The sequence below is a fragment of the Puma concolor genome, chromosome F2 (genome assembly GCF_028749965.1).
Source record: "Puma concolor isolate L17-30 chromosome F2, mPumCon1.1.hap2, whole genome shotgun sequence".
In the NCBI taxonomy this organism is placed as follows: Eukaryota; Metazoa; Chordata; class Mammalia; order Carnivora; family Felidae; genus Puma; species Puma concolor.
Window position 1 is genome coordinate 10,870,682 of NC_141684.1, and position 20,265 is coordinate 10,890,946.

Here is a 20,265-nt window from a genome sequence, read left to right on the forward strand (position 1 = left end):
AGGGAGAAAAGAATTTTCCTGTGGTCGCCCTTCTGATCAAAACCCTCACGTTGACCTGAGGGTCACAGGTTCCTTGTGCTAAACTGCCGGTCTGTCGGGGCGCCTGGGTGGCGCAGTCGGTTAAGCGTCCGACTTCAGCCAGGTCACGATCTCGCGGTCCGTGATTTCGAGCCCCGCGTCGGGCTCTGGGCTGATGGCTCAGAGCCTGGAGCCTGTTTCCGATTCTGTGTCTCCCTCTCTCTCTGCCCCTCCCCCGTTCATGCTCTGTCTCTCTCTGTCCTAAAAATAAATACAAAAAAAAAAAACCAAAAAAACAAACAAACAAAAAAAACGTTAAACTGCTGGTCTGTCTTGTTATCTTGGGGCAGATCTCTGCAGGACCCAAAATTTGTCCGAATGATGGTGGGAAGGGTCTGGAGGAAAGCTCCAGAGAACTAAGTGGGAGCTCTGACTACTGCACTTAATAAGTCAAGGCCTAAGGCAGCCCCTCTAGCCTCCAAGCCCCAGTGCCCTCATGTGCACAAAGGCAGGTCTGCCTGGAAGGTCCCTTCACTTTTTTTCAGCACTGACATTGGCCCTAGTTTCGCAGCCCCAGATGCATGCCGGGAATCTGTGGCTGTCCTGGTGAGTTATCTACACTTCAGAATTTCCCCCTGCAAAGCCCAGGAAATAAGAATTTACCAAAAAGCAACGGGGATACCCCACTATGTACAGTTACCCTAGTATAGGATGGCAGTTGAGCAGAATTACTATCTAGCGAACTGTCTTAAAACATCAATATCAAATTCAGCAACAAGTGAAAGCCAAAATAAATAAATAAATAAAAAGGTACTTGAGGTAGAATCTTGCCTAACTAGAGAATGAAGTCTGCTCTCGCAATTGAGTTTCGATTGCATGAAATAAACACCCAGACGTCATTGCAAACATCATCACCCTTTGCCTTCTTTCCGGGTCCTGCTTTCAACATGATCATTGTGTTCTGTTGAGTAACATTGATCCCTGGGGTTTGATGTCTTTCCTTCGGCTCTGCCCCCACAGGGCAGGGGCAAAGTGGCTGGTGCCTTTTTTGTGCATGCCAATGCCCACAAGAAGAGCTCTCCATTCAAGCTCATTTTATTTCTTTCATCCACTTGAACAAGTCAGTCCCCCCATTCATTTGTTCTCTCATTCAGTCATTCGTTACTCAGCTGTTTATTGAGTAAAGGCCATTTGCCAGGCACTGTGCTGGGGACTAGAGGGGAGGGGGGGCGGGGAAGGATGAGAAAGGAAGTCCAAGCTGTCAAAGAGTTCCTGGTCCCTGGGATTACCACCAGGTCAACAGCTCAGTGTGAACTTACTGTCATAGCAGGACAGCATTCACAAAGGACAGGGGGCAGAGTAATTGGGGAAGACCTTCCCAAGGTTGTGGCTATGAAACTGAGACCCACAGACAAGCAGACGTAGGCCAAGGGTGAGGGAGCAAGACCCACGGAGGAGAGGGACGGCAAGGCCACCATCTCAGCCTGGGTTTCTACTGCTCAGAAGGAGCACTTGTTTCTTTCTCCCCACCCCACCCCACCCCAGAGAACCCTGACCTGAAACTCCTCCTCCTAAACGTGCCCGAAATCTTGGGCCTTGGTTTTGAAGAGAAAGAAGACAGTGTATTCTCAGACCTTACTGCTTCTGGGGTAGGCTGCTGAAAATCTAATCGTCCGTATTCAATCTTGTATGCAGGAAATCACAGGTGAATTTTTCTCCATCCATAATTTATTTTTAACCATTTTGACATCAGATTAAGTTTTGATGTTCACTGGACGGGACAGCTGCAGGCTTTTTGGATAGAGAACACGGAGGGCTTGGTCCGTTTCCCCCCAGTGCACCTGCGCTCTTCTGGTAACAGGGCTTTTTCCCACAACACATCTCCCCAGGCAGCCCTTAGCCCTGACTTGGAAGACAGCCGCTAAGTTCAGCCCGGGAGAGTCATTAAAGGGGTCTGGTTTTTCACTCTGTTCAGACAGGCAAGTGGATTTGAAGCCTTCAGGGAGCGTTGAGTGGATTAAGTAGGCAATTTGGTCCATTAACTTTGACTAATCACGCTTCTTTTCCGTGAAGTTCCAGGGCTAGAGTGAGGTGGGAGAGAGAAAGGCAGAGGTGAGCCTGCGGCTCATGTGGAATTGGAAGCCTGGAAATGCACGTTAGTTGTCAAGTACACAACACACAGCCCGGGCTTCCCCACTGGCCGATAACTGGCTGAAGCTTTTCTAAACAAACTGGCTGGACTCGTCTTTCACCAACGATTGACTCACTTGGGGAGTCACAAAATCGTAGCCCGAGGAGCTGGAACCCATGAATGCATAGGATTTCATTTTACGTTATGTTACGTTATTTTATTATTATTTTTTTATTTTATTTGCTGGGGGAAGCACAAAGGGAGAGGGAAAGAGAGGATCCCAAGCAGGCTCCATGCTCAGCATGGAGGCCATTGTGAGGCTCGATGCCACCACTGTGAGATCATGAGCCTAAATCAAGAGTCAGACGCTTAACTGACTGTGCCATCCAAGTGCCCCTGCATCGTATTTTCAATATGAGAAATTTAATGCATGATATTTTAAATATGTGAAGGTTGGTAGGAAGAGAAAGCAAAAATATGGATTTTTTTTCTCTCCTAGCTGCTTTATAGCCTTGAACTGGGATTTATGTTTTATTAATCTCTGAGCTAATTGGGACAATGACTCGGTTAAGACTCTTCGTTGTAAAATTTCATTGAGCTACGTCAAGATTTTTTCATCTTTTTGCCACCAAGGATATTTACGATTATTTTGGCCCAGTGCAAGGCCTGCGTGTGAAGGGTTTTCTTTCCATACAAAACTGCATTGGGTGTGAATGAGTGTACATTCCTGCTTTTTAAAGTGGTTGGGCATATGTGCCATAACCCACCATTAGTGCTTATCGGCACAAGGCAACAAGGGTTACCACACTAAGGTGATTTAATTCCAGCCCAGAGCAGACACTGGACATTTCTTTTGGCCTCATCTCAGCTATTTATGCATGTACTTATTTTCACTTCCCTTAGGGTCAAAAAGGTATTACCCTGATACTTGCTTGGGCATCGATGGAACTTTCTGGAAGCTTTTCGCACATCTCAAGGTCTCCCAACTGCTGTTATGAATTCCACGTTAGGAACCTCCCAGTTCAGTTATGCCTTTCCTACTCTACGACTTTTTTTTACTACCTTTAGGCCCCCAAAGGATCTCCCACCATGACGTGGGAAGGGCTTTGTATATGTCATGGGTGGTGGCATCCACTCAGGACTCTGTGTCTTGGACTGATGAGCTCAGAAACAAACACTGGGGATAATAACAGCCCAGGAAAGCGAAATGAATGAGACAATTCCAGCAGAAAAGCGTGTGGTAGAAAAGTTAAGAGGGGCGCCTGAGTGGCGCAGTCGGTTAAGCGTCCGACTTCATCCAGGTCACAATCTCTCGGTCCGGGAGTTCGAGCCCTGCGTCAGGCTCTGGGCTGATGGCTCAGAGCCTGGAGCCTGTTTCGGATTCTGTGTCTCCCTCTCTCTCTGCCCCTCCCCCGTTCATGCTCTGTCTCTCTCTGTCCCAAAAATAAATAAATGTTGAAAAAAAAAATTAAAAAAAAAAAAAAAAAAAAGAAAAGTTAAGAGAAAGTAGAGGACACAAAGTCCCAAAGACAGAACATGACCTAAGTAGGTTCTTTGCTGGGTTCTGTCCTTTCATAACTGGTAAAAGTAAGAGGCTGGGTTCTCGAAGGTCAGTATGCCTAGCTCCACTGGAATCAAATGAATGAAAACATCAATAACTAAATTTAATTAACAAATTGTAGAGTAGGAATCTGGAAAAAAAAAAAAAAAAACTCAGACTGATAGACTTAAAACACCAAACATGAGTTATCTATCAACAACTCACCTTTATGATCCTTATTTCCTATTCTTACCTGAAAAGAGTTACTTCATAACCTTAGAAAAAATAAACATTTAGGTAATTTTCATATTTTAATTCTCTTCAAATGTCCAAGAACACATACACACACACACTCCACACACAAACGTGCTCCCTTCCCTCCCACACAAACACTTTCATTTTCCCCGTGGTAATTGACCTTTCTGAAAAGTCTACATCTTTGATGTTCACACACACACACACACACACACACACACACACACACAAAACTGAGTAACTTAGGTCCTGATATGTTTGTTGATTCATTTCCTGAGCTGGAAGTATCCATATTGCTAGCCCAGAGGTCATTTGGTCAGTGGGTATTTGGTTACCTGTCCAACCACAGCCTCGATGACATTTTGGTCCAGTCATTGTAGGGCTAGAAGTACTTTGATCCAAACCATTAATGTGTCAGAGTCTTTCTCCCCAACTCATGAGTCGTGTCCCAAACAGGAATCCTGTCTCCCTCGCTGGGCTCACCCCATCCCCGTCCCTCATCCCAGCTCAACCCCGAGAGGAGGTCATTGCTGGGGTTTGTGTATGTATTCCACACATTAGTATGGATGGGTATTTTAAAAGCTAAAACTTCAATTGGCAGCTTGCCTCCAATCATGTGGCTTCAAAGTGGCCACGTCCCAATGGACGTGCCAAATTCTGTCTCAGCCAGTTCTGCAGAAGTGTGACGACTCCTTTTGATTAAGAGTGGCCCATGTGTGTAAATGACTCAAGCGCAATGACATTCCCATACTGAGATTAGCATTTTTCTGAGAAACTCAAAGGATAATATCAGAGAAAGAAATCTGGAATTAGCTTAATAGAGCTGAACAGAGCCAGACAAGATTCTCAGACAGGACAGACTGGGTATCAGACACCACTTGTCCTTGGTCAACCTGGCTCTGCGGTCTTGAACCAGAGCTTGGGGACAAAATCTGGGATGCTGGTGATTCCCGCCGAGTCCCCTGGTCCTGGGCGCTCTGCCCCGTCACCTGGATTTGTGGTTGGCCTGGAAGGTCAGCCACAGCTGACCATTTGCCCAAACCTCATCCAAAGAGAACCAAACAAGTGTATGTTCAACACCATGAGCCTCCAGTAGGATGAACTGAGGCAAGGAGCAAAGCATTAAATGTCAGGCAAAACACACTGGGAAGAGAGCTCAGCAAGTGTGGGAACTAAACCCCCAAATAAAGAAAGTGTCTTCATGATCCAGCTTATCAATATTAGCTGAAAAGTCAAGAGCAAGGCTGTGGGTTTCAGATAAGTAGCAAACTCTAGAAAACACTTACTGTGGCATCTACGAGAACTAGGGGTACCTCCCACGTCATTGTCTTATTCTCTTAATCACAAACAGATGGAAATTTCCAGACACAGAGTGACCAAGACCAATGGGAGAATTCCACGCAACTTTTGTTCCTTATCAAATGTAGCATCCAGACGATATTTGCAAACTTTCAGTTCTGCCTAAAGTTGGGAACCAATGATTGTCCTTGTAGCCTGGGCCCCAGACTCACCTCGTGTGCTCGATTGAAGTTTGGGAACCAGGTTACAGACGGTTGCTGGAATCCCACACAGGCCGGCTGGAAACATCTGGACTGTTTTTTCAGCAGAGTTCTGCCCCTTGTTATTTCATTTCTTGGAGCAGAAGCTACGAGCTTACGAAAATAACTTAAACCTCTTCCCACGGCGATACCACGGAGACCTCTCCTGCAGTAAGGTCTCATTGACCATTCCTTGGCTGTGTTCGGAAAATAGATTACAGTCACGTAACTATACAAAACATAAAAGAAAAGTAAGTGATATCCCTAAGTAAGACGCTGTCAGGCCTGTAATCTGAATGTGATTCTTCCTTTTCTGTCAGTACAGACGGGAAAAGTTGTGGCAAATCCTGACTGGCGTCCCTTGCTTATGGAGAGTGGTCCTGCTCCCTAGGGCCTCTGTTCCTACAAGAAGGAAGAAGTGTTAGGGAGTAGGTTCTGGGAAGCCCCAACACTCAGAGTCTTCTCACCAGGAAAACACAATGTACCACATCTAAGAAGATCTCTGCTCCCCCTCCCCAGTTTTGGGGGGGGTGGGGGAAAGGAGGGGATTATGTCTCTTTCAGACACAACCAACTGAGGCCCTGAATGCAAATCGTCATGCATTAGGTCACCTCAAAGCTTTCCTAAGAAGTGAGCTTTCTTCAAAAGAACAACCACCACAAAAACAACAAAAGGCTTTTCTTTTTTAAACAGGTAGGAACTTTCTCTTCTGGGGGTTGGATTGGGGTTTTACTAAACAGAAGAAGAAAGAGCTTTCATGTGTGCAGCTGGGGCTCTTATTGGAGCTTAGGGTTCCCGCAATTTCTTCCCACGTTGGTGTAGTTGTAGGATGCAGGAAGGGGGGTAGGAACCGGAAGGGAAAACCTCTGTCTTTTCCACAACCTGGACCACGCAGGCGGCAGGTTTGAAAGAGAGCTACGAAGGCCTCCAAGGCAGGCACAGGGAAATGCTGCCATTGAGGCAGTGGAGGGGCAAAGCAGGAGTTAGCTGAGCAAGCCATGGCCCTACCTGCTTCTGCGTGCAGGCTCCAGCCAGATCCTGGAAGAAGCAGGGTCTTGGGAAAAGATAAAGCATCTCAGCACAAAGAGGCAGGGGCCCCAGACGCCCCGGAGTTGGCATTTTCTCTGGGTCTTTCCCTGATCGGCAACGAGCTGGCCCATCTCGTGTGTCCCCGATGATAACCGCCTGTGGCTAAATCTCAAGACTGCCCCGTCCACCTCCCAGAGGTGCTGAAAGAGGAAGCCCTTTCAGTGATGACCTCAACCTTGTGCTGTCTTGTGGCAAGCACTTAAGCTGACGTTAATCCAGGCGCAGGTCCTTCTCATCTGTGACCTCTGGTCCCTTAGTGGCCAGTACTGGGAGATAGTAAAGGCAGGGACATTCTCTGGATTCCAGAACCTTGACAAGCATTGTGGGGCTGACTTTCAAGGCTCTTGCTCTTGGCTGGAATTATATTCAGTTGTGTAATGCCTCTTATCTCCTACTGATCGAATGGTAGAAAAAGAAACTACTTTTTATTTAGTAAATACAGTTCAGTAAGTTGAATCTTTCCAAATCAGGGTCGACTGGAGAGAGGTAAAAAATAAAGGGACTTTTGATAGCAAGAGTTTGGAAACAACGCCCTTTTTAGTGTTCTGTATAGTTTGTCATTTTATCCACTCATTCGTGCGTGCACTCCACACATACGTATTAAGAACCTACCAAATATGGGGCACCTGGGTGGCGCAGTCGGTTAAGCGTCCGACTTCAGCCAGGTCACGATCTCGCGGTCCGTGAGTTCGAGCCCCGCGTCGGGCTCTGGGCTGATGGCTCAGAGCCTGGAGCCTGTTTCCGATTCTGTGTCTCCCTCTCTCTCCGCCCCTCCCCCATTCATGCTCTGTCCCAAAAAATAAATAAACGTTGAAAAAAAAATTAAAAAAAAAAAAGAACCTACCAAATATGTCGGATGCTCCAGATTGAGTTATGGCTAAAACACAGTGCCTAACCCTCAAGGGGACCAGAGCCTAGAGGAACAGACAGGCACCCAAGTAGGCAACTGTAATGCATCATAGTAACTGCTGTGCTGAGGGTAAGTGCAGGCTCAAGTCGGCTTTGTAGAGAAGGTGATACCTGACTGGCTTTTAACGTAGTGGTAGGACACGCAACTTAGATGCTCCATGTTCAGATACGTAAAATATAATGGGCCGAGTCATCGTTCAGTAGGTCATATTGTGGCAGGTGTCTAGGCTCCAGTACAAGGTCAGATGGTCAAAGGTCATCTGCGTTGGGCTGATGCTGAACACTAGAAGGTGGCCACATGGAAGGAGGTTAATAGGATCTTACTCAGAGATCAGAGGCACGCCCATGGGTAGAAGTTATGAAGAAAAGCAGAGAAAAACTTTAGGCCAACGTTTCCCAGATGGTATTTCATAGAACACGTGGAGGTGATCTGAGCAGAGTTTTAAAATCTCATTTCTATAGAACTTATCGGAGCCTTTATTTCAGTCATGTGGACTGTGAGCCTCCAATAGGAGGATGTAAGAACTGTTCATTCAACAAACTTGTGCCGAGTGGCCACTCAGTGCCGAGCACTGATAGGAGCCCTCGGGGCAAAGAAATTCACAAAAGAGGCAGAGCTCCCTCTCTCATGGAGACTGGTGGGGAGAGAGGGCAGTAAACAGTAATAGATCCGCATTTCCTAACCTGGTTGGTCCAGAGAACCATTTTGTGTAGAAGTGTCCCTTCATTCTTACGTTCTTTGGGACAACTTTCTCAGGGAGAAGTTAACTAGGAGAGCCGGTGATGACCTCCCCAGATACCAGCACTGCAACTAGTTCAGCTAATTTTACAGTGTCTACAGGGTGTTCTGTCATCGCACTACGTGAGCCATAAGAGCTAACGCGTTTCCGATTCGACGAAACTGGATGCTTCTGGAGAGAACACCATTAGCCTGAGATCTTCTTGGGAAGAACTGCTTTGCTGACACAACCTGATTAAGGAATACCAGAGTTCAAGGTCCTTCATGAAGTGACAGGACTCCAGGAAGAATGGTTTTTTGCTGTGTATGTAGGTAAAAGATGATTCCCAAAGAAAAGTCATGGGGCCAAAAACCCGATGACGAGTTTAAGAGGATTTATGACCTGCCCCACCCCCGTTCAAACGCAGTTTACCGAAAAATTCCCGGAGCCTCCGATACTGATTTTTCACCAGAGCTCCCGGATTCTCAGGCAGACCCTACATTCAGAAACGTGGGCTCAGAAGGGCCTCTGGTTCTCATCTGAGCTTTTGATCTGTCTGTCCTAAGTGCCTATGAGTAAGGAAATAATTGAACTGCTTCAGGAGGGTGTGGATCTCGGTGAGGATAAATCTCAGGGCTGCAGTGCCTTTTTGTGAAGAGACTCAGACACGAGAGCCCGGCTCAGCAGCAACCTTTGGTGTTTCCCAACACTGTTGCTCCAGTATGAGCCCCCAGATATCTGGAAACACCAGCTAAGGTCAATAAGTTAATATACACACTTGCTGTTGTATATAAGCATAACATGTATTTCAGTTATACACTGAAACATATATTCAGATACATGTACTCAATTGTGTTTGTGCGTATGTATATATATAATATAACATATTAATAATGTAACATAATATGATATATATATACATACACAAACAATTGAGTACACATATCTATATAATATAGAGATTACATATATAATAATATTCTAATATTCTCAGGGCATTTCCCATTTCCTCTCATTTCATCCCTTTGTTTTTCCTGTTCCTAGCCAACTGCTTAAGTTATTTACATAAAAGAACAATCTTGACATTTTAGAGATCACTTTAAATTGGAGTCCTATTTGAAAACTGACACTACTTTTTAAATTTTTTTTTTAACCTTTATTTATTTTTGAGACAGAGACAGAGCACGAATGGGGGAGGGGCAGAGAGAGAGGGAGACACAGAATCGGAAGCAGGCTCCAGGCTCTGAGCCATCAGCCCAGAGCCCGATGCGGGGCTCGAACTCAGGGACCGCGAGATCGTGACCTGAGCTGAAGTCGGACGCTTAACCGACTGCGCCACCCAGGCGCCCCTGACACTACTTTTTAACATGATCTTAGTCTGGCTCTCATTGCTCCTGCCCATCTCGAAAAGAAAGAGGCGTTGGTGGTATGGTGGTGAGGATAGCTGCCTTCCATCTCAAAGAGAGAGAAAGCCATAGTCTGTTAAAAACAATGGATTCCATTATGACTCTGAATCTGCAAATGAGACCTGTTATACGTTTCTCCAATCCTCCTTACAAGTGAATCCCTCTGGGGGTATCAGCATATGGATTCTTGGTGTTGGCATCCTTAGCCCACTGAAAGTGAGCACTGGGTCAAATCTTAGTGGTTGTCCCTAATGGGGGAGAAAGGGTACCACAGCTGATGTCATGCCATAGTCGCCCCCAAAGCCACCCACGCTTTGTGGTGATGGAAGGCGGGCGGTAAGTGAAAGCAGTTCCCCTCCCTCATTCCAAGTTGCTTGACTTCTTGAGTTGATGCTGGTCTCCCCTTGAGCGTGTACGACCTGACGGTGTGAGTTGGGTACAGAGGGATTGCTGGTCAAACAGCAGGTGTAATGGTCGTATGTCATTGACAAAGCAAATGATCAGAAAAGGACCCCCCTGGACATTGACTCCTGCAATAAAACCCAAGGGCTGTAATTGCAAAGGGTAAAAAGAACCGCCTGGACAAGAAAAGACAAGAAAGGAATTCTCAGTACTTTGTCAATGACCTGTTGATACAAGGGCTCCTTCCTGACTGTTAACTATAACCTGATAGCAATGAGGGGGAGAAAAGAGAGGTGTTTCCAGACTTCTCTTTTATTTGAAGGAGCCACACAGCCAATAGAATTGGGGGGGGGGAGGGGGTTAGGAATCTCTGAAAGATTCTCTGCCTTAGAGAAGTGGCCAATGGTGCAGGCAGCCAGGAAGCAACATGCACTGCTGGTTTTTTGAACGTCTGCTTACACACCAGAGTCAGTCTCTCCTGACATTTTCGCCGGTTCCCATCAACATAAGAAAAATGAGGGCAGAGCGGAGAGTTACCCCTTCAAATAAACGCATGCGATGTAAAGGACTCTCCTTTGTTTCCAGAGTGCATCATTCTTATCGGGGGAAATGCCCTTTATGTTTTCGAAGCGGTGCTCACATCAACTGTCCTCATGGCAGTTGTGGCTGCTGCTGTTAATTACAGAAGTCGGTCCCCAAAATATTTTTGGAAACTCCTCTGTGAAATCCAGAGGTTCAAGAGCCATTGAAGGCACAAGGAACTGGTAGAGTAGGTAGGATCAATTTAGTTCAAAGAAGGAAAACTGTGAGAAAATTAAAATGGCAGGGAGAGAAACAAATACCTAGCTGTGAATGTATCGAGTGGATATTTAGCCGGTGGCACGTCCGGCTGTCAGGTCCCGGCCGCAAGCACCTGCCGGGCGAGCATCTTGGCATCTCTAAGCCAAGTGTATGGGTCAAAGTGTATGCCCGGACAAGGGCAGTTTGAGCGTCATCCCCCCACCCTCGCCCCCCGCCAAGAGAGAGACCTAAATTCCATCATTTTCCAAACTGTGGAAAGAGTTTGTGCCCGAGAAACGAACCGGGGGATGCTCAGTGTGGCCGACAGTACAGTCTCCTTTGCCTTCTGAGATGCTGTTGTAACAGAATTTAATCCCAGGGGCTCCAGCCCTCTGGCGCTGCATGGATCCTGCTGTTCAATTTTCTGGAACATTGGTCCCTGCTTCCTTCTCTCCGCTCCAGCCCTCCTCCTCCCCTCTCATCCTGCCATACCTCCCCCTAACGTCTATCTTTTTCTCTGCGGTAGCCTCCTTGGTATTCAGAGCTGAAATTAACTGCTTCAGTGCCCTGAGAGCATTTGGTGTTCAGAGCTGAAATCAACCGCTTCGGTGCCCTGGGACCATCTAGTTTACTCATTTATGTTGGCACATACTCCCCCACCCTTCAGCCTGGGGCTGGAGAAGGGGGTTCAGTACAATCTACCGGTGACGAAGGCCTACTACGGAATTCTTTAGAGACCTGGAATGTAGGTTACATTGACTACCTCCGTGAAGGTTAAAAATGAAGAGTCTAACAGGGCCACAGGAAGATTCCTTATGGAATGGGCCAGAAGTTCTCCGTGAGCTCAAAGCTCCTGAGCCTGGGTCTAGAGTCAGAGGATCTGACCCAGCTGTAGATGAGCTGATGGCTCTTGAGCACACATCTGTGAGGCTCGGGGATACCTGAAGGGTTCGGGCAAGAGGGCTCTGGGTGCTCTGTTGGTACCCACAGGCTGCCATCCGATGGCTCCATCCTCTGATCCCAGTCTAACCCGGGGGCCAAGCTGGGAGGCTGGCAGAGAAAAGCAGATGCGGTGAGTGTCTACAGAGGCACGGAGTTTTCACTTCCTGGCTCTACAAACGCACCGCATCCTGTACCTCTCCTGGGGGAAACCTCCTGGAGGAAGAGCTGGGCACCCCCTCAGCTCAAACTCCCACTTCTTTGTCAGAGTGGTTGTCTTAAATTGGAGCTGCGAACAGGCGTCGCATTCGGCTCGATCCAGCCGGTGGGTCTCGTCACCTGCCCTGAAACACCGGGAGACAGAGGCCTCCCTACCGCACCTGGTGGATCTTCAGAAGCCAATGCTGTTCCTGCCTCCATGTAGCCACACCCCGTGACCAACCAGGATGGTCGCGCCTTTCCCTACCTCATGCTGTTTATCCCTGGGAAATGGTGAGAGGTTCCAGCTGCTTGCATTTTTTTGCCTAAAGGGAATTAAGCCCATACACCCGTATGAAGATACAGATATATGATGGGCTATGGCGGGGGGCGGGGGGAATGTACCTGCCAAGTGTAAAAATCTAACAACCTTCGTCGAGCTTAAGGAGCCCATCCCGGCACGTTTGGCTGTCTGGCCACAAAGAATGCCAAAAACAAAACCAAAAATGCAAGCCCTGGGTCTCCCAGTCTCTCCACCACCATCAAAGGAAAGACCACATGAAAGTGTGGACTCTGCTCGGTGGGAGATGAGCCTTTCCGTGGGCTTTTCAGCTATTTCACTTTCTGTGATTCCTGTCGGTGCTCTTTCTCATACCCGGGATGTGCCTGGTTAAAGAAAGGGTCTTGATTTAACATCTCCAAGCCAACACCTCTTTAAATACCTGAACCAAAGGAATGCAGTGCACCGACCCAGAGGAAAGGCAAGTGTCCCTTTTGATGTGATATTTCGCCGGGTTGTGTTTCTCTGAAGCAAATGCTAACTGATGAACCTCTGTAGGTTTCACCGAATGCAACTGCATGGAGCGCTGTTACTGTGTTTGCAATGCAACCTGATCTAAAAACATTGCATTTCTTCTTAATCCAACGGGGACTAGCAGGTTTATTGTGTTTGCATGTGCTTTCCCCCTAGACTCTGGCTGCCCTAACAAGAAATTCAATAAATCTACTTCCAAACCATCTTGCACAAGCTTTGCATGTCCAGTCTGGGCCTGAGGAAATTAACAAGAGAATAGAACATACCATCGACTTGCGGAGTGGCGATAAATTGAGAAGAGAGCATATCAAGCCATTCTCACTGATGTTTAAAGACTCCAGCCTGGAGCACAAGGTAGAGCTGGGTCTCCACAGTGGCTCTTTTTTCCGAAGTAAATTGTCGTAAATGTTGACGGGACCAGAGAGAGAGCCCGGGGGCTGCGGTGTTGGTTGGTGTCTTTGTTGTTTGTTTGTTTAGTCTGGTTTGGTGCTGTCTTTTCTTTTTCTCTTTGCAAATCACGAGTAGACTGAAGGCCATGAACGGAGAGGCTGGTTAGATACAGGGGGCCCCTGCTTTGTTCTCTAAGGGGAAGATCATGAAAAGAACAAAGGAGTTCCCTCCACTGTGAGATTTTTAACCAGTAAGTGACAGTAACACCCACTTGCTTTTGCTTTTAGGAGAATTCGTGTCAGTTGTAGCTCTCTGTCACGTAAGGTAGGAGGACACCCAATGACTTGACACCAGCATTGGTGATAAAGACCACCTTTCTTAGATTACAGACCCCTCTTCTCCCATTTTTCCAGTTGTCTGCTGGCTCAGAGCGCTCCTGGTGTAGGCACGGTGGAAAGAAGATGGGTGGTGGGTGCAGATTCTCCCTCTGTCACTTCCTTGCCTTGTGCCCTTCTAAGCCTGAGTTCCTCAATGGGTGGTGAGCATAATGGATGTGCCTCCCTCATAATAGGCTATTACGAGAGGCTCCAGGCAATGTCTTGATTAAGTCAAGTGTTCAAAAATGGCAGCCATCACCCTATTGAAGATGACGTTTTCCCATGCCTCTCTCCTGCTCTCGCTCTAAACTATAAAAGATGGTGAGGAGGCAGGCACTGCCCCTGTTTAACTGGGCTGCTCCTCTGTGCTGATGGAAGCTGACAGACCTTCCTTGACTGAGCACAGGAGGCGCTTGGCCTCTGCAGGAGCCTCAGGCAAAAACAGCAGGGAATTTGCAAGCAAATTTCAGGAGTTGGATCCGATATTCTGCAAAGCTTCAGCGAGCAATTTGTTGTTACTTTGCTCAGCTCCCTCGGACACTCTGCTTTCCTCGATTTGGAGAATTCACACTTCTGTGCGCATGTACCGTTCCCAATGAGTGTCTTTGATAACTACCTGAAAGGTTGCAAACTCCAAAATTAATGTCTTCACCTCTGGTTCATAATTTGAAATGCATTGAGTCTGTGTACTAACAAAACAGATAGAGAAGAACCATTTTGCCTCACTCAACACCTCCCCCCTCCAAGTAGCAGGTAGACATTTCTTATTTGTAATATAATTAAGGGCTTAAGGTCCAAATTAAATGCATTTTCTTTCTCGGTTGCTATATTGAAGGAAAACGAGGTAGTCTAGCAAAGAATCTTCTCAATTAGCCTGGGTAAAATACCTGTGTCCAGAGCTATATAAAACCCTTTTGTTCGTTCTTGCTAAAGATGTACTTGCGTCGCTAATGACCTGACTCCTACAGACGGTAGATCATTTTTAATGCATTGTATTCAGTGGTGTCTCTATCTTCTCTGCAGGGACCCGGTATTGGAGCAGGAATGGACCTGGGGCGGGGGGGGGGGGGCGGGTTGGGGAGAGTACAATGTGTCTGTGGTTGATTTCTGGGTCCAGGAGAAGCTCTTCTAGGAAAAGCAAAGGGTAGTTCCCTGAACAGACACGGGGGATTTGCCCACTGACTGTCCAGCCTTGCACCTTCCAGTGCGGGCTCTGCCTGTCGCATGGGTTGGTTCCCCGCGGTGAGGACAGTAGGGCGCGTTGGGAAAGGTTCGCTCCCCTTCTGTCACAGAGACACTCCTCTTTGACTCTTGCTTTGAGACTCTCTCTCCAGGGGCTGCATCACTGTCGAGCAGAGGATATATAACAAGTAGGAATTATTGATTTCATTGATCCCATCGATGGTATTGGTATTTACCAAATACCAGGCACTATTCTAAGCTTTTAGAATGAACGCACTGACAATGACAATGTGACATAAGTGCTATTATGAGCCTCATTTTATGCTTGATGAAATGGAGACACGGGGAAATGATTAGGTAGCCTGCCCAGACGCCACCTGTCCCTAGAGGGGCTTCTATCTGAGTCCTCCGGTGCCCCTGGAGGGCACCGGCTGAGCCCCCCAGCCGGTGCCTGGTCTATGCACCACACTGTCTATCCTGGGAGTCCTGGGGCTCGTTCTCTCCCAGTTCCTCAATAAAGACAACAATGCTGTGCTCACTTCATTCTCTCCTCTTTGAACTGTGGATGGAGTGGAAGGCAGGGAGCAGGGGTTCGGGAGAGAGAGTAAGTAGGAAAGAGTCCTAGAACCTTAGCAAAATTAACACAGTGCCTTCAAGTCCACAAGATTCCAAAATTGGAGACCAGCATCAGTGTGCCTCTACCGTGTGCCTGGTGTTTATGTATATCAGTTTATTGCGTCCTCAGAGAAACATTACTGTCCTGCTTACAAAAGAGAAAACTGAGCCTCCTGGAGGTCAAGGAGAGGTCCTAGATCTCAAAATCTGGCTGCCACATTTTATTGACTCGAAGGTACCATCAACTATGAGATGACCCATTTTCTATGCGTCATCAAGAAGGAAACATCACCCGGTAGGAGGAGTCTAAAAGGAACTCCTCACGATAAGCTGGGCTTACCCTCGAGGTAAAGATGGACCAAAAAAAATCCCACCCGGCAGATAAGGAGAGTAAGGAAACCCACAGGTTTATCTCCTGATATTGGCGAGGCAACAAAGGAGCTCTCCAAGAGGTTAAACTCCAAAACGAAATCTACATAGCTTTGCCACCTGATTTCACGCAATGAATGTGGCCTTTAAGAAGCCTCAGGCAGAGAATTGAATGTACAGAAGTCCCGGGTTGATATTGCCCCCTGCTGATCAGCAGAAGCAGTCAAAGTCCTCTCTGGAAGAACTCCGTGGAGAATAAGTTGCCTTCTGGTTCCAGAGCTGTTAAAAGGTGGGGGAAAAAATAGCACATCTTAGGATTGTTGAAATATATACAGTCTTTGTGACCCCAAAGACTTCTTTCTTCCCACCGCCCCACCTTGCTTCTTAGGAGCAAGTTTGAGCCAGAAAGGCATGTTTTCCAAAAGGAAGACAGGAAACGGAAACAACGATTTTACCATCGGAACTTTTGTGGGGAAGGAAAGGCTTCATTCTATTCGAACAATAAGAAGACCTGCGAACAAGGGAACGCCATCCCCTCCCCGCCTTTATAGTGAACTAGAGAACATAAAATCTCCCTTGAAATGTCATTCACACATTTCCTGGTCTCATTCGCTTATAAAAATTGGCCCATCCACCAACAGTGTTCTGTGAGCTGGGGCTTTTACATACTGCGTGGTGTTGCATAAATGCTTGCTGAATGAACGAAGATGCAGATTCAGGAGAAGTTTAGAGAAGACTGTCTTGACTCCTGTAGTTGGCCTCGGGATATTTTTTAGAACCGTAAGAGCCAAAAGACATGAGTCAGTGTTGATGTGACTCTTTGCAGCGAAGCTTCAGGAGAGAAGACTGGGAAGTTCTGATCACTCCCTACCATGTCATTTCATGGTGGTACACACACACACACACACACACACACACACACACAGGAGTCTTTTGTGTTAAGCTTGAAAAAAGCATGCTCATGACTCATGTGACTTCGCCAAGATTGGGCAACTCATTTTTCCTTCTCTCTGGCCCTCAGTTTCCTCATCTGTGAAGAGAGAGTTGGACAGCCCCTGGTACCTTTCAGCAATCGATGCGATGAGCCTCTGAATTCCCTCTGACCATGGTGACCATAGGTCCTGGTTTGCCTGAGACATTTATTTTCTCAGTGTGATTATTGGGAGCACCTCTCTTCACTTTCAAAACTTACCGACGTGGAGGACAAAAAAACGTGAGCCAGGGCTTGGGCCCCAGCCCGGTTAGAATCAGTGGTTCTTAGCGTCTCTAGTTCCCGGAATCCCCACGAAGACTTTCTGAGCAGACTTCTGGGTGGGGCTGGGAGGCACAGACCAGGCATCAAAGGTCTTCCCAAATTTCACAGACGAATCCTCTGCCCTTCTTTAGTCTCAAGCTCACTATTTCCTGAGACAGCTGACAGATCTCAGGGGCAAACAGAAACAAGAATCATGGTAAAGGGGTGTAGAAACACAGCACGTTTGTCCAATACTACTGACCATAGTGGATTTTTTCTTTTCTTATATATGATCCTTTTTCTTGTAAAAAAAACAATGAATGTATTTTCACTGAGAAAAGTGTGTGCCAAGCATAGAAGACAAAGAAGAAAATGGCATCTCATGTGATCTTACAGTCCAGGATAACCGCTGTAAAGACTTGGGCACAGTCATGCTACGCTTCCATGACCGTGATCCTCTGTACTTATCCACGCGCCATTTTATTTCACAATGGGATTGTTTTGTAAATAACAATGGGTGACGTGCTGTTAGGTGTTCTTTGCTTGAGCTGTTCCCCATCCTATTAAATGTGCAGTTACGAATTTTTGTACGAATGTTTGTAACTGCACATTACTTCCTTGCCTGTTTTAAGCATCTTTGGTTCTTCTTCTCTGTTTTTCACTATTATAAATTATAAACCGCATTGCAGTGACCACTGCTTAGTTAAATCATGCACCCATGCTTAATTCATTCCTTGGGATAGAATCCCAAAAATGGCTTGCTAGGGGATCTGCATTTAAAAATACTTGACGTACGTTCCGAAATCGCTCTCAAAATTGTGTCTCTACTTTTAAACTGCCACCTTGATAAGAAATAGCACCTCCCGTCACTTGTAATGTTTTAGTCATTCTTGAGGTTGAAATTGTGTCTGTGTGTGTTTTTACGGTTTCTGTTTCTTCTTTTGTGACTTGCACATTCGCCTTGTCATTTTTCATTGTGGTGCTCACCTCGGTCTTACTGATTTGTGAGTGTTCTTTATATAATGAAAAACTTAACCCCAGAACATTTACAAGAAGGTGATATTTATCAGCCTCTGGTCCTCATTTCTCTTCTAGGACAAGGCTCTTTATTTCCTATTTATGAAGCTTAGGATGGAGAAGGCAATTAATTACAATTACGTATGGATGTTGCCAGGCCAAATAAACTGGCCTAATATTTTTAGTGCCTGAAGAGCTCAGTAGCATAAGGACACTTACCTGGAGTGACTTCATTAAGCTTAGTGTTCAAAAACAATATCACCACCTCAGAATGAGTCAACTTCCTCGTCTCAAATAAAGGTTAGGCTATGTTTAATATATAGTTCAAAATTTGTTTATGAGAAGTTATGCTTTTGGTGTGGGCGTTTTGGGAGTCTAAGTATTAAAATCAAACCATATCAACAATGACTAAATTTCCTTCTTTTCTTCAATGCTGGCATCTTTTTGCTAAATTCCAAAACCGTTTTCTTTGAGAAAAGACCTCCTTATGTGATTGTGAAACTTTCAAGTGATAAAAAGTCTCCTTGTCCTAGGCTGATATTTTTCCACCTAGAAGATCATCTGGGGTTCTTTTGAAAATACAAATACCCACCCATTACTCTGTCCCCAAGATTCTGATTTTTCAGGGGGAGATACATTTAGGGAAACACTCTCCCAGGATTCCTTTGTCCCAAGTTGGTGGCCACCTTTCTCTGTCCTTGGCTGTATGTTAGGACTTGGGGTTGTCCCTTGCCTTACACCCTCAGAGATCAAGGCATATCAGAAGGTTCTAGATCCACACTGGATGCCAGTGTGGCCTCAGGCAGGCCTACAGGGAATGTCTCTGTAGAGCTCACAGTGTTCTAGCAGCTCAGACTCTGGAGTCAAGCAGACCTGGGTTCAAATCCCACTTTGGAAATAGAAGCAGGTGTAAAGGAGGGTTGATGAATTTCCTGGTCATTAGTGGATGCTGACAAGTTGAGAACTTTCCATCTCTCGGGTGGACTTTTATAAGCTACATTTTATCTCACAAGTGTCTGGTCTTTGTTAAACGCCAGAGGAAGAACTTACTCTTGATTACCGGATAGACATGCTTGAACCCACTTCCTATCAGTTACTGACTGGGTGACACAGGACAAGGTGATCTCACTGAGATGATGACGGTCATAATATCTGCCCCTCATTGGGTTGTTGTGAATATAAGATGACATAAGACTCATAGAATAGATGGTGGAATAAATGCCATAGTTATTCTGTTCCCTTCCTTTGTGATTAATCCTTTGCCGATCCAAATCAGGATGAGGCTAAAATCAATAAATAAATCTCACACTTTTAGAGCTTCCTTAAAGAAACTAGTTCATTAAAAATGGTGGGAGGCGACCATCTCACTGTGTCTTGTGTACCAGGGGCACAGCCTTCATAAATTCGTAATCACAAAGGTACATAAAGGAGCACACAAACTGAGTGCACACAGACAGCCCGTTGAGGGAGCCCCGCGTTGCCTCTCAGTCACTGGAGCACACGCATGGCCCCCGTGGCCCCCTGGGATGTATTTAACTAGGTAAGGGTGATTCAGGTGTCTTTTCGCTAAATGATTTGATTACTCCAAATTCTCGATTACAACCGTCTTCCAAGTAAGATGAGAAAGATCAGCTCTTTAAGAGCGTTTGGTGTCCCAAAGGCCATGCCTTTCTTCCCCCAAAACCAAACCAGTGAAGGACTGTATATTTCACACATGGGTCTCTTTCTGCCATTGCAAAGACTGTCCTTCTGTCCATGCTTGTGACTCCCTGGGAAGTCCGTCAGGCTCAGCTCAGAGCATGTGCAGTGTGCTGCCTGCTTCAGACACAGACCGAGACGGAAAGACACGGCCTCCACTGCCTTCCAGCTGTGACCCCGGCTCGTGACCCTGGGCAAGTCCCTGAGCTTCCCATCCTAGAAATGGGCACGGTAGTGACCACCTCACAAGCTTGCTGTGCAGATGAAATGCAGATAGTACTTCTTAAGCGTCTCGAGGCGACAGTGTTGCGAGGAAGCTGGCATTTGCTGATCACTTTCTTATCAGGCCCCACCGTAAGCGTCTTATATTTGTGACCTCACTTGATTTTTCCAACAGTCCTTTCATGTAGGGATTCGTTTCGCTGTTTGGTAGAGGAGGGAGGCTCAGAGATTTGGGGTAACTTTCTCAGGGCTCAAACATGTAGAGGACAGCAGAACGGGGATTCAAATCTAGCTTTTTCCAAAACTCGGGCTTTTTCTACCACACTGTGCAAGATCTTACTGCTTTCAGGGTGCTTCTTTTCATATAGTTTGGAATGTGTTGAGGATGGGGCTGGTGGGGTGCGTGGGAGGGATTATTTGCAT

General features: G+C 46.5%; 1 protein-coding gene across 3 annotated transcripts in view; it reads left to right on the plus strand.

Moving 5' to 3' along the window:
• The window catches only part of ADCY8 (adenylate cyclase 8), a 222,656-nt gene that overhangs the window by 125,812 nt on the left and 76,579 nt on the right, over positions 1-20,265 (plus strand). For 2 of the 3 annotated variants that reach the window (XM_086695517.1, XM_086695516.1), the window contains exon 8: positions 12,895-13,092. The exons of the other annotated variant lie outside the window; for it this stretch is intronic. In XM_086695517.1, the coding sequence (XP_086551643.1) occupies positions 12,895-13,092 (198 nt within the window). The remainder of the gene's footprint in view (positions 1-12,894; positions 13,093-20,265) is intronic. 3 annotated transcript variants of the gene reach the window in all.